Source organism: Nicotiana tomentosiformis, chromosome 5 (assembly GCF_000390325.3).
Source record: "Nicotiana tomentosiformis chromosome 5, ASM39032v3, whole genome shotgun sequence".
In the NCBI taxonomy this organism is placed as follows: Eukaryota; Viridiplantae; Streptophyta; class Magnoliopsida; order Solanales; family Solanaceae; genus Nicotiana; species Nicotiana tomentosiformis.
In genome coordinates, this window is record NC_090816.1 from 4264504 (window position 1) to 4279579 (window position 15076).

Here is a 15076-nt window from a genome sequence, read left to right on the forward strand (position 1 = left end):
ACCCAATCGAATTTGAAACATTAAAAAAGCTATGTTTACTCAGAGTTTACGTTAAATCATCGACTCAACAAGAAAAATCGACCTTGTTATATATATATATATACAAAATTTCCTACGTAATTAATTTACAGGTAATGAGAATTAGACTCTAAGCTTCTGGGCTGGGGTCTTCCTCACCCTCGGACCTGCTTTTGCTACCATCATCGTTATCATCGTCATCATCATCAGAAGCCAAGGCTTCAGCTTCTGCTTCAAGCTCTTTTGCCTTTTTTACCTCTTCGGTAAGATCGAAACCTCGAGCATGAATCTCCTTGAGGGTCTCCCTCCGAGATCTACACTTAACAAGTTCGGCAACCCAATGAGCTCGAGCATCGGCAATCTTCGCCGCTTCCCGGGCCTCCACCTGAGCGGCCTCAGCATCAGCTCGATATACAGCAATAGACTTATCCGCCAAAACTTTCGACGACTCGGCCTCCGCCTTAGCCTCTGCAAGTCGTATCTCAAGTTCATCGATTTTCTTAGTCTGAACCGACACCTTTTGCTTGACGTTTCGAAGCTGAACATCGGCTGATAATAACTTTGTTAAGATGGTTTCTTTCTCCACTACCGGGCGGTCAATAGTCTCCTTCCACTGGTTGCATTCGTCCCGGATTTGATCGACCTCCTCTCGAAGTAGCCTGATCCTCTCGATCATTTGCTGCATACTGAGACAACGGATGGTTAACTTCCACAGTCGAGTCGAATCCATACTTTAATAGAACAAGGCTCACTTGTTGATCGAGCTCGACCCTTTCTTCACGAACCTTAGCCAAATCCGCTTGAAGATCCTTTATAGCCTCCTCCTTTTTGCTACAAAGAAGCTGAAGGTCATCTCTTTCACCTAGGACCTTCCGGAGTTCGGCCTCACACTGGCTAAAATCAACTCGAAACCTACCGATGGCCTGCATGGTTAGAAACTGTCATCTACTCGAAAGCTCACCGATATCGGAACCGCCAAGTATGAAAAAGAACAAAGAAGACAAGTACGGAAGAATCATTACCCGAGTAATAAAATGCTGAGCTTCCTCTAACAAAAGAGAAGCATCACCGATATCGGAACTGTCATCAACACCAGTAAAACAATCCTTAAAAGGATCCGCTGCACCTGAGCCAGTGCCAATATCGGGAGTCTTCAGCTCTCGAGCCTCCTTCAACGCCTCCTCAGAAAAAGACAGAAGGGAAGGTGAATGACCCATTGCCATTGCCCCGAGCAAATCACTCGGAGTACTCCGATCGAGACTTAGGACTTCGGAACCAACCCTGATGGGCACGGCCGCCATCGGCTCAGCAGCTCTAACAACCTCGACTGCCCCCGTAGGTCGGACTACCAAAGCCGAAGAGTTATCTTCTTCTTCTTCCTCCCTCAGTCGATGGACCGAGTCGATCGAAAGGGCAATAATTTTTCTCCTCACCATTCGAGTTTTGGGCTTAAGGTCCTCCGACCGAGAGGAAGCCCTTTGTTTCTTTTCTTTTACCTGTTCCGGGACCGGGGGCTTATTGCCTTCATCACCGCTCAAAGGCCGCAGAACGGCATCCCTAGTTACACCTATATACAAGGGAAAAATCGATAACAAAATGAACGCAGAATATACCTCGAGGAAAACAGGAACCAAACCTCACCATGATTCTTGGCCTCCCATCTACCTTTAGCCAAATCACGCCAAGCGCGCTCGGCATAGGATGAAGTCGAGGCTAACTTTCGAACCCAATCCTCGAGGTCAGGCACAGCTTGTGGCATCCAAGGTGCAGCTGGACATCAGAAAATAATATTAGCAAACACGGAAAAAGACACGAAAAGCAAACACGGATCACTTACGGTCGAAGTTCCATTTTTCAGGAAACGACATCTTTTCCTCCGGGATAAGATCACAAGTCCTCACTCGAACATATCGACCCATCCAGCCTCGATCCTTATCTTCATCGATGCTCGACATCAAGGCCTTTGATGCCCGACGACATAGCCTAATAAGTCCACGATAAATTTGAGGCCGATACAGTCGTATAAGGTGGCTCAGAGAATAATCCAACCCTCCGGCTTTGATAGAGAAGATACGCAATAAGATGACTATACGCCATAAGGAAGGATGAATTTGGCCGAGGGTGACCTGATATCTCCTGCAGAAATCAAAAGTCACGGGATCAACAGCTCCCAATGTAAAGGGATAGGTGTAAACACTTAGAAATCCCTCCACATAGGTAGTGACGCTCTCATCGGAGGAGGGGATTTGTAACACAACCTCAGAACCCCAGCCGCAGTCTTTCCTGACGGCCTCGAGGTGAACCTCCGCTATAGAGCACATATACATCGATACGTGCTCACACCGACCCGGAACGGACGAAGGATTCTCCACCTTAAAATCAGCTTTTAAAATACACGGGCCGGAAATATAATCCTGTACAGACGGCTCGGTCGGCGCCTTATCATCACACGACCGTGAGGAAGAAGCTTTCTCCTTGTGAGGTACGATTTTTGAAGTTTTCGCCATTAATACGAGAAGAAAAAGTCACAAAGAAAGGTGAAAGAGGGGACAACACTGAAACCCTGGTATAAGCGGCACTAAAGCAACGAAATAAGAGAAACTAATCAAAGAGAATTTGGGAAAAGAGGAAGCACAAAAGTGGAAAAAATTATATGTGAAAACCATTTATAAGGCATGGCGATTCGTTTCAAGCGGTGGCCGACCACCGACTGACAAGCATTAAATACCTCAATAAAACCAAATCGATGGGATAGTTATCACGCACGTCATAGTCAAAGCCGATAGAAACGTCATTATCGATTCGGTCGAACCTTAGGAAAATCACATCGTTTCTCGTCATCTCCTTTTCAAGAAACGAGGGGGCTATCTGTATACGGTTAAAACCGATCCTCGGTCATGAAGATCGATCGAGGATGGCATTTCAATCGAGGGGTATCTTCATAGAGACCCCGAACGAATTTCGAGATGGGGGCGTCGAGCTCGGGCGTTCGAATCGACCGAGGTAACAACGACCGATACAGGTCCCGAACATCGATGCCCAAAAGTGATCGCCTAGCTCGAAACCAAGGCCGGGGTTCCGATCCGATACCGAGCTCGAGTCGGTATCGAGTTCACAGACAAAAAGCTGTTACAACCGCACCAAGGGAGAGAATCTCTGCGGGAATTAAGGAGGAGACATACCATCATGGGTTCTCCACTAGTAATATTTATTCCATCATGTTGCTATAGATAAAGTAGTGATCCTTGGCTATAAAAGGCAGGAGAGTTTGTAATAGAAGGGATCTCTTTGGCTATTATTAAGAATTTTATTGTGTTTATCTTTCTAAAGCTCGCCAAATATCTTTGTTCATCATCTTCTATTTTTGCACCATAAATACGTGTATTATTATTTTCAGATCAAAGGAATCTACTTGCCCTTAGAACCATACATAAATTTAACGTTATTCGATTTTTCGGGTAAATAGTTTGGCGCCCACCGTGGGGCTAAGGATAACAAGTGATTATTTGATACAAATATACAGCACACTCCAGCTTACAGCTTCATGTCGGCAATGGCTCTGCCAATCGACCTCGAAGCCGGCCTTCAGGATGAAACCAACAACTTGGTGCCCGTGGCCGAAAGGCTACCCAACAACATCAACGAGGCTCGAATAGAGGAACCCGAAATTCGAGCCGAAGTGCCAGTAGATATCAATTCACGAATAGCTCTAGAAGTGAATCAACGTTCCGAGCAGGAAAGAAACGTTCAGGGTGGCGCTCGACACATAGCCCGAGACACCCACAGCACGGGGGAAATCGGGGTCAGTTTGCGCATGATTTTCAAAATGCTACAAGCCCAACAAGTAGCGATAGCTCAGTTGCAGAGCCAAACTCATATGCGAAGTAATCCAAACTCCAATCCACTTCTTCGAGAAGTAACCCCCAGAACGGAGCCCGACACAGTGAAACCGAACGAGCGAAAATCAGGAACCGCTCCTGAAATTGCTAAACTGCTCGAGGAACTCACAAAGCGAGTCGAAGCCAACGACAAAAAATTCAAAACATATGATGCTAGGATCGATCAGATCCCGGGGGCTCCGCCCATGATGAAAGGGCTGGATTCGAAGAAATTCATACAAAAGCCTTTTCCATCGAGCGCAGCCCCGAAACCGATCCCAAAAAAGTTCTGTATGCCCGTAATTCCCAAATATAACGGCACGACCGATCCTAACAAACATCTCACCTCCTATACATGTGCCATCAAAGGCAACGATTTGGAAGACGATGAGATCGAGTCCGTATTATTGAAAAAGTTCGGAGAGACCCTCGCAAAAGGAGCAATGATCTGGTATCACAACTTGCCACCGGATTCTATCGATTCTTTTGCCATGTTAACAGATTCGTTCGTAAAAGCACATGCTGGTGCCGTAAAGGTCGCACCGAGGAAATCGGATCTATTCAAAGTAAAACAAAAGGGTGACGAAATACTGAGGGAATTCGTATCCCGGTTTCAAATGGAACGCATGGATTTGCCACCAGTCACAGATGACTGGGCCATACAAGCTTTCACCCAAGAGTTGAACGGACTGAGTTCGACAGCATCACGACGGTTGAAACAAAGCTTGATCGAATACCCTGCAATAACTTGGGCGGATATACATAATCTGTATCAGTCGAAAATCAGGGTCGAAGATGATCAATTGGGATTCCCGTATGAACCCACACGTCAGAACCGCGCAACCACTAAAATTCTGAAAGAAACCAACAGAGAACAAAGGTCAAACAGAGACCGATATCAACCGTACGTCACAGATCGGGTGAACCACGGTTCGGCGCATGAGACAGTTAGGAATAACCACAGATATGATCGGGGGCAAAATTCTCGGGGACTTATGAGCAAGAGAGGTTTTGATAAATAGGCCGATCCTATAGAAGTTCCTCGATTATCGGAATATAACTTCAACTTCGATACATCCGCCATCGTATCGGCCATCGGACGCATCAAAGATACCCGATGGTCTCGACCCATGCAGACCGATCCGACCCAAAGGAATCCCAATCAAATATGCGAGTATCATGGCACCCATGGTCACAAAACGGAAGAATGCAGACAATTAAGAGAGGAAGTAGCCCGCTTGTTTAACAAAGGGCACCTCAGGGAATTTTTGAGTGATAGGGCAAAGAACCATTTTAAAAACAAGGACTTCAGCAAGCAAAACGAAGAAGAAGAGCCACAACACATCATTCACATGATCATCGGCGGCGTCGATACCCCTCAGGGACCTATGCTCAAACGCGCTAAAATGTCGATTGTGAGGGAAAAGCGATCTCGAATTCAAGATTACACTCCCTCAGGGACTTTATCGTTCAATGATGAAGATGCAGAGGGAATCATCCAACCCCATAATGATGCACTGGTAATATCCGTACTCATGAATAAAATTAAAATTAAGCGTGTGTTAATTGATCCAGGTAGCTCGGCCAATATCATCAGATCGAAGGTCGTAAAATAGCTCGGCCTACAAAATCGGGTCGTATCCGCAACTTTGATTTTAAACGGATTCAATATGGCATGCGAAACCACCAAAGGCGAGATAACCCTACCAATAAACGTCGCCGGAACAATTCAGGAAACAAATTTTCACGTGATCGAAGGCGATATGAGATATAACGCCCTTTTCGGAAGGCCGTGGATCCACAACATGAGAGCTGTACCTTCGACCCTACACCAGGTCCTCAAATTCCCAACACTGACAGGTGTCAAAATAGTGTACGGAGAACAACTAGCCGCAAAGGAAATGTTCTCCATCGAGGAAGCAAAACCAATAAAGGAAATGCCAGTGAATGGATCGGGTTCAAAAGGAGGCACAGTCGAAGACCGGAACGCCAAATAGAAACCAAAGACATCGGCCCTGACCCAGCAAGATAAACACAGCATCGAAGAAGATAGTGATCAGTGGATCCCTCGATCCTTCGTGACCCCCGATGACTCCGATGCCACCGAATCAACTATTGAGGAATTGGAGCAAATCATTTTGATCGATCACTGACCCGAACGAAAGGTATACCTGGGAAGGGGTTTAAGACCCGAACTCAGGAAGCAAATCATTCAATTTCTTATCGATAACATCGATTGCTTTGCTTGGTCCCATTTAGATATAACAGGAATCCCACCGGACATAACGACACATCGACTAAGTGTGTCCCCTAGATTCAGACCGGTGAAGCAAAAAGAAGACCCCAATCGGAGGTGAAGCACGCATTCATAAAATATGAGGTAACTAAACTGCTCAAAATAGGATCCATTAGAGAGGTAAAATACCCCGAATGGTTGTCCAATGTGGTCGTAGTGCCTAAAAAGGAAAACAAACTTAGAATGTGTATAGATTACAAGGACTTGAACAAAGCATGCCCAAAGGATTCTTATCCACTGCCCAACATCGATCACTTGATCGATGCCACGGCCGGCCACGAGATCCTTACTTTTCTCGATGCCTATTCCGGGTATAATCAAATCCAGATGAACCCGTAAGACCAGGAAAAGACTTCGTTTGTGACCAGATACGGAACATATTGTTATAACGTAATGCTCTTCGGGCTAAAAAATGCAGGAGCTACTTATCAACGCCTAGTAAATAGAATGTTCGAAGAACAAATAGGTAAATCAATGGAAGTCTATATTGATGACATGTTAGTCAAGTCCCTGCGCGCAGAGGACCATTTGACCCATTTGTAGGAAACGTTCGATATTCTGAGGAAATACAACATGAGGCTCAACCCCGAAAAATGTTCTTTCGGAGTCAGCTCGGGTAAGTTCCTCGGCTTCATGGTGTCAAATCAGGGAATCGAGATTAACCCAGATAAAATCAAGGCCATCGAAGACATTACCATCATGAACAGCGTGAAAGCTGTCCAAAGGTTAACAAAAAGAATAGCAGCCTTAGGCCGATTCATTTCGAGATCATCAGATCGAAGCCACAAATTTTTATCTCTACTCAAAAAGAAGAACGACTTCGCTTGGACACCGGAATGCCAACTAGCGTTACAAGAACTGAAACGATATCTATCGAACCCACCACTGCTGCATACTCCAAAAACCGACGAAAAACTTTACCTGTACTTGGCAGTATCAGAAGTCGCCATAAGCAGTGTCCTGGTTCGAGAAGAGGAAGGTACGCAATTTCCTGTTTACTATGTAAGTCGGACATTGGGGGAAGCGGAAACTAGATACCCGCACTTGGAAAAATTGGCGCTTGCGCTGGTTAGCGCCTCTAGGAAATTACGACCGTACTTCCAATGCCACCCCATATGCGTATTAACCACCTGCCCACTTCGTAATATTTTGCATAGGCCTGAACTATCGGGCCGATTGGCCAAATGGGCCATCGAACTCAGCGGGTACGATATCGAATATCGACCACGAACAGCCATCAAGTCTCAAATTTTAGCAGACTTCATGGCCAATTTCATGCCGACCCTCGTACCCGCAGTCGAAAAGAACTACTGTTAAAATCAAATTTATCAACGAGGGCATGGATCCTCTTTACGGACGGAGCTTCGAACGTAAAGGGATCCGGGCTAGGCATAGTTTTAAAATGTTCCGGGGGTAACATTATTAGGCAAGCTATTAAAACTATCAGGTTAACTAACAACGAGGCCGAGTATGAAGCCATAATTGCAGGTCTCGAGCTAGCTAGAAATCTGGGAGCGGAGGTCGTTGAGGCCAATTGCGACTCTTTGCTAGTGGTGAGTCAAGTAAACAAAACCTTCGAAGTCCGAGAAGGCAGAATGCAAAGGTATTTGGACAAACTACTTGTCAATTTGAACCATTTCAAACAATGGAGTCTACGACATGTTCCACGAGAACAGAATAACGAGGCCGATGCGCTTGCTAATTTGGGATCATCGGTCGAGGTGAATGATTTGAACTCGGAAACTGTCGTTCAACTTTCAAGATCTGTAATCGAAGAAGGGCACGCCGAAATAAATTCTACTAGCTTAACCTGGGATTGGAGAAACAACTATATTGAATACTTAAAAGACGGAAAGCTCCCTTCAGACCACAAAGAGTCCAGGACCCTTAGAACCAAAGCTGCTCGATTCACTTTGGCTGCGGACGGAACGTTATATCGAAGAACATTCGATGGACCGATGGCGGTATGCATAAGTCCGGGAGATACCAATTACATCCTCCGGGAAGTACACGAGGGCACTTGCGGCAATCACTCCGGTGCTGACATGTTAGTTCGAAAAGTGATCAGAGCAGGGTATTATTGGATCGATATGGGCCAAGACGCAAAAGAATTTGTTCGTAAATGCTATAAATGTCAAAGGTTTGCTCCAATGATCCATCAGCCCGGAGAACAACTTCACCCGGTCCTATCGCCATGGCCATTCATGAAATGGGGAATGGACATCATCGGCCCCCTACCATCAACCCCAGGTAAAGCCAGATTTATTTTGTTTGTGACTGACTATTTTTCTAAATGGGTTGAAGCGCAGGCGTTCGAGAAAGTAAGAGAAAAAGAGGTTATCGACTTTTTGTAGGATCATATCATATGCCGATTCGGGATACCATCGGAAATATTATGTGATAATAGGAAGAAATTCATTGGCAGCAAAATCACAAAATTCTTCGAAGACCACAAAATAAGAAGGATACTAGCAACCCCATACCATCCTAGTAGAAACGGACAAGCCGAATCAACAAACAAAACTATTCTTCAAAATCTGAAAAAAAGATTGAACGACGCTAAGGGAAAATGGAGAGAAATCCTGCCCGAAATCCTTTGGGCATACCGAACAACATCGAAATCTAGTACAGGGGCGACCCCATTCTCCTTAGTATATGGCTCTGAAGCATTGATACCAGTCGAAGTCGGAGAGCCTAGTCCCAGATTTCGATTCATGACGGAAGAATCGAATAACGAGGCTATGAACACTAGCCTTGAATTATCGGACGAAGGACGAGAAGCTGCCCTCATCCGGTTGGCCGCACAAAAGCAACGAATCGAAAGGTATTACAATCGAAGAACTAAACTTTGCCACTTCAAGCCAGGGGACTTGGTGTTAAGGAAAGTCACCATCAATACTCGAAATCCAAACGAAGGAAAACTAGGACCAAATTGGGAAGGACAGTATCAGGTGCTCGAGCACTTTGGGAAAGGATCGTACAGGCTCGGCATCATAAACGGCAAACAGCTATCAAGCAGTTGGAATGTATCACATCTAAAACGGTACTACTGCTAAGGTCGGACCTTATTCAACTGTCCCGTACAGAAGTTCGAACAAAGAACAGAAGTATTCTTTTACTCAAGAGCACGAGTTGCACTCTTTTTTCCTTAGACCGGCTTTTTCCCAAATGGGTTATTTGCGGCAAGGTTTTTAATGAGGCAACCATCGATCGTGCTGCGCTTTCAAAATAGTATCCGAGGCTTTTCGACCCTTAGCCCGAACGGCCTCGAATACCGGGGGGAGGGGGGGCACCAGGGCCTCAAATACATTGAGTTTAGACGCAACAAAGACTTCTCACAACAATAGAGGAAAAGTTGTTAGAGCCAAAATGGTCAAAATAAACCATGCTCATATTAGATTGCACCTTGAGATTTATTATGCAACCAGAATTAACAATCACTCGAATATTAAGCCTACGGGCTTCCACATTATCTCGAGTTTGAAATAATCATTCGAATATTAAGCCTACGGGCTACCACGTTATCTCGAGTTCAAAATAATCACTCGAATATTAAGCCTACGGGCTACTCCTATATCAAGTTCGAAATACTCAGTCGACCGTCGAGCATACGGGTTACTTTAACATCGAGTTCGAAATAATCACTCGAATATTAAGCCTACGGGCTTCCACATTATCTCAAGTTTGAAATAATCATTCGAATATTAAGCCTACGGGCTACCACATTATCTCGAGTTCAAAATAATTACTCGAATATTAAGCCTACGGGCTACTCCTATATCAAGTTCGAAATACTCAGTCGACCATCGAGCCTACGGGCTGCCAAGTTCAAACAAGGACCCAATCGAATTTGAAACATTAAAAAAGCTATGTTTACTCAGAGTTTACGTTAAATCATCGACTCAACAAGAAAAATCGACCTTGTTATATATATATATATATATATATATATATATACAAAATTGCCTACGTAATTAATTTACAGGTAATGAGAATTAGACTCTAAGCTTCTGGGCTGGGGTCTTCCTCACCCTCGGACCCGCTTTTGCTACCATCATCGTTATCATCGTCATCATCATCAGAAGCCAAGGCTTCAGCTTCTGCTTCAAGCTCTTTTGCCTTTTTTACCTCTTCGGTAAGATCGAAACCTCGAGCATGAATCTCCTTGAGGGTCTCCCTCCGAGATCTACACTTAACAAGTTCGGCAACCCAATGAGCTCGAGCATCGGCAATCTTCGCCGCTTCCCGGGCCTCCACCTGAGCGGCCTCAGCATCAGCTCGATATACAGCAATAGACTTATCCGCCAAAACTTTCGACGACTCGGCCTCCGCCTTAGCCTCTGCAAGTCGTATCTCAAGTTCATCGATTTTCTTAGTCTGAACCGACACCTTTTGCTTGACGTTTCGAAGCTGAACATCGGCTGATAATAACTTTGTTAAGATGGTTTCTTTCTCCACTGCCAGGCGGTCAATAGTCTCCTTCCACTGGTTGCATTCGGCCCGGATTTGATCGACCTCCTCTCGAAGTAGCCTGATCCTCTCGATCATTTGCTGCAATTGAGACAACGGATGGTTAACTTCCACAGTCGAGTCGAATCCATACTTTAATAGAACAAGGCTCACCTGTTGATCGAGCTCGACCCTTTCTTCACGAACCTTAGCCAAATCCGCTTGAAGATCCTTTATAGCCTCCTCCTTTTTGCTACAAAGAAGCTGAAGGTCATCTCTTTCACCTAGGACCTTCCGGAGTTCGGCCTCACACTGGCTAAAATCAACTCGAAACCTACCGATGGCCTGCATGGTTAGAAACTGTCATCAACTCGAAAGCTCACCGATATCGGAACCGCCAAGTATGAAAAAGAACAAAGAAGACAAGTACGGAAGAATCATTACCCGAGTAATAAAACGCTGAGCTTCCTCTAACAAAAGAGAAGCATCACCGATATCGGAACTGTCATCAACACCAGTAAAACAATCCTTAAAAGGATCCGCTGCACCTGAGCCAGTGCCAATATCGGGAGTCTTCAGCTCTCGAGCCTCCTTCAACGCCTCCTCAGAAAAAGACAGAAGGGAAGGTGAATGACCCATTGCCATTGCCCCGAGCAAATCACTCGGAGTACTCCGATCGAGACTTAGGACTTCGGAACCAACCCTGATGGGCACGGCCGCCATCGGCTCAGCAGCTCTAACAACCTCGACTGCCCCCGTAGGTCGGACTACCAAAGCCGAAGAGTTATCTTCTTCTTCTTCCTCCCTCAGTCGATGGACCGAGTCGATCGAAAGGGCAATAATTTTTCTCCTCACCGTTCGAGTTTTGGGCTTAGGGTCCTCCGACCGAGAGGAAGCCCTTTGTTTCTTTTCTTTTACCTGTTCCGGGACCGGGGGCTTATTGCCTTCATCACCGCTCAAAGGCCGCAGAACGGCATCCCTAGTTACACCTATATACAAGGGAAAAATCGATAACGAAATAAACGCAGAATATACCTCGAGGAAAACAGGAACCAAACCTCACCATGATTCTTGGCCTCCCATCTACCTTTAGCCAAATCACGCCAAGCGCGCTCGGCATAGGATGAAGTCGAGGCTAACTTTCGAACCCAATCCTCGAGGTCAGGCACAGCTTGTGGCATCCAAGGTGCAGCTGGACATCAGAAAATAATATTAGCAAACACGGAAAAAGACACGAAAAGCAAACACGGATCACTTACGGTCGAAGTTCCATTTTTCAGGAAACGACATCTTTTCCTCCGGGATAAGATCACAAGTCCTCACTCGAACATATCAACCCATCCAGCCTCGATCCTTATCTTCATCGATGCTCGACATCAAGGCCTTTGATGCCCGACGACATAGCCTAATAAGTCCACGATAAATCTGAGGCCGATACAGTCGTATAAGGTGGCTCAGAGAAAAATCCAACCCTCCGGCTTTGATAGAGAAGAAACGCAATAAGATGACTATACGCCATAAGGAAGGATGAATTTGGCCGAGGGTGACCTGATATCTCCTGCAGAAATCAAAAGTCACGGGATCAACAGCTCCCAATGTAAAGGGATAGGTGTAAACACTTAGAAATCCCTCCACATAGGTAGTGACGCTCTCATCGGAGGAGGAGATTTGTAACACAACCTCAGAACCCCAGCCGCAGTCTTTCCTGACGGCCTCGAGGTGAACCTCTGCTATAGAGCACATATACATCGATACGTGCTCACACCGACCCGGAACGGACGAAGGATTCTCCACCTTAAAATCAGCTTTTAAAATACACGGGCCGGAAATATAATCCTGTACAGACGGCTCGGTCGGCGCCTTATCGTCACACGGCCGTGAGGAAGAAGCTTTCTCCTTGTGAGGTACGATTTTTGAAGTTTTCGCTATTAATACGAGAAGAAAAAGTCGCAAAGAAAGGTGAAAGAGGGGACAACACTGAAACCCTGGTATAAGCGGCACTAAAGCAACGAAATAAGAGAAACTAATCAAAGAGAATTTGGGAAAAGAGGAAGCACAAAAGTGGAAAAAATTATATGTGAAAACCATTTATAAGGCATGGCGATTCGTTTCAAGCGGTGGCCGACCACCGACTGACAAGCATTAAATACCTCAATAAAACCAAATCGATGGGATAGTTATCACGCACGTCATAGTCAAAGCCGATAGAAACGTCATTATCGATTCGGTCGAACCTTAGGAAAATCACATCGTTTCTCGTCATCTCCTTTTCAAGAAACGAGGGGGCTATCTGTATACGGTTAAAACCGATCCTCGGTCATGAAGATCGATCGAGGATGGCATTTCAATTGAGGGGTATCTTCATAGAGACCCCGAACGAATTTCGAGATGGGGGCGTCGAGCTCGGGCGTTCGAATCGACCGAGGTAACAACGACCGATACAGGTCCCGAACATCGATGCCCAAAAGTGATCGCCTAGCTCGAAACCAAGGCCGGGATTCCGATCCGATACCGAGCTCGAGTCGGTATCGAGTTCACAGACAAAAAGCTGTTACAACCGCACCAAGGGAGAGAATCTCTGCGGGAATTAAGGAGGAGACATACCATCATGGGTTCTCCACTAGTAATATTTATTCCATCATGTTGCTATAGATAAAGTAGTGATCCTTGGCTATAAAAGGCAGGAGAGTTTGTAATAGAAGGGATCTCTTTGGCTATTATTAAGAATTTCATTGTGTTTATCTTTCTAAAGCTCGCCAAATATCTTTGTTCATCATCTTCTATTTTTGCACCATAAATACGTGTATTGTTATTTTCAGATCAAAGGAATCTACTTGCCCTTAGAACCATACATAAATTCAACGTTATCCGATTTTTCGGGTAAACAAATAGGTTAGGTGTTTATGTTTATACAGAGTTATATGTCATTGAAAAAAAAAGGTAACTTACAAACTGCTCAAATAAAATTCTGGAACTTTATGCAATAATTTGGAAGAGAAAAGAAGAAAAACAAGAATGGAAAGAAGAACAAGAAGAAAGGATAGAATTTGTTTGAATTTCACAACATGAATCATACTTCATTTTTGTTGGACATGCTTCATGATGTTTTTCAATGAAATATAAGTTCCACATATGGAAACACAAGTACCCAAAATTAAAATCATCCCAATAAATATAACTTCTATTCCAAAATTCCTTGAGTAAGGCTTCTTGATCTTGAGATAGCAGAGGCATGGGAACAATATAGACACACTAACGCCCAAAAATCCGCCTATAAACGTCATGACATATCCAAAAAATGGAACTGCTAATGCGACAATAATTGTGCTGATGACCAAAACGGTTCTGATGAAGTAGCTCATAGGTTTACTTTTGCGGAAAGGAAATATATCTTCGATTGCTGTTGCAATTGGTGAGACAACAAGAGTGTACTTAGTTATTGGATTTATTAATGTTGTGTATATTGCGATTTTCGAACTAATTTTTCTAGTCGGGAAATTTAAGGTCACTTGACATCAAATTTTCTCCATACATTAAGTAACCCATAGTTGCCATTGATCCATAAGTGATAGTGCTTAGTATAAAGCACAAGAGCAGAACTTGTTGACAACAAAAAGAAAGGGGAATGAGGCAAACTGTTTTTGAAGTTGGATTAAACAAATCTCCATGCTCTAGTAAGAGGATATAAAAGAAAATATAGTAGGAGTAATTTAAGTGGGGGTTTGGACATAAGAATTGTAAAATTCCAAAATAGGGGGAAAATCTTTTTTAAGTGAAAATGGTATTTGAAATTTAGAGTTGTGTTTGGACATGCATATAATTTTGGGTTATTTTTGAAGTTTTGTGAGTGATTTGAGTGAAAATTTTGAAATACAGCTTTTTGGAGTTTTTCAAATTTTCGAAAATTTTCAAAATGAATCTTCAAGTGAAAATTGGAAATTTAATGAACAAACGTTGATTTCGAGAAAAAAAAAAATTGTTTGGAAAAAAGAGAAAAAATTTTTATGTCCAAAAAAGAGTAAGGCAACCTTTAGTCCTTGGCCATTGTCATGCGCCTCTTTCATACCATGCCCATACATAGCCCTCTTGCAGCACGCTTCCATTTCGAAGTAGTGCAGTGTCGCCCACACTTGCACCTTTAGGCCAACGGACCCTTGCTTGCATGGCTGAACCAAAGCCATGCTCACAAGTCGACACATGATGCCCCTATGACAGGTGCGTCAAGTATCCAATCGGCGTGGAGGTCTCTTTCCAACACTCGGCAGCCCGCGGGGCTGGCCGTTCCACAATAGCAGCCTCCACTGCCCTTTTGATGTCCAACGCAGGCCCTAAGGCGTTGCGCAGCCCATACGAGTTCCCAAACTCGTATGGATACCTTTGACACTCCCTTGAGTCATCTAGGCAGGCCCTTGGGGTTCACCCCCAAGGCAGCTCG

The 15076-nt window shown here is 44.6% G+C and overlaps 1 protein-coding gene across 1 annotated transcript in view; it reads right to left on the reverse strand.

Moving 5' to 3' along the window:
- LOC138891855 (uncharacterized) overlaps nucleotides 1-15076 on the reverse strand; it is an 80280-nt gene that overhangs the window by 13673 nt on the left and 51531 nt on the right. The window contains exons 10-16 of the mRNA XM_070175538.1: nucleotides 11729-11833; nucleotides 11086-11630; nucleotides 10383-10986; nucleotides 1684-1788; nucleotides 1041-1585; nucleotides 804-941; nucleotides 337-697 (exon numbers count right to left, since the gene is read on the reverse strand). Of these exons, the coding sequence (XP_070031639.1) occupies nucleotides 337-697; nucleotides 804-941; nucleotides 1041-1585; nucleotides 1684-1788; nucleotides 10383-10986; nucleotides 11086-11630; nucleotides 11729-11833 (2403 nt within the window). The remainder of the gene's footprint in view (nucleotides 1-336; nucleotides 698-803; nucleotides 942-1040; nucleotides 1586-1683; nucleotides 1789-10382; nucleotides 10987-11085; nucleotides 11631-11728; nucleotides 11834-15076) is intronic.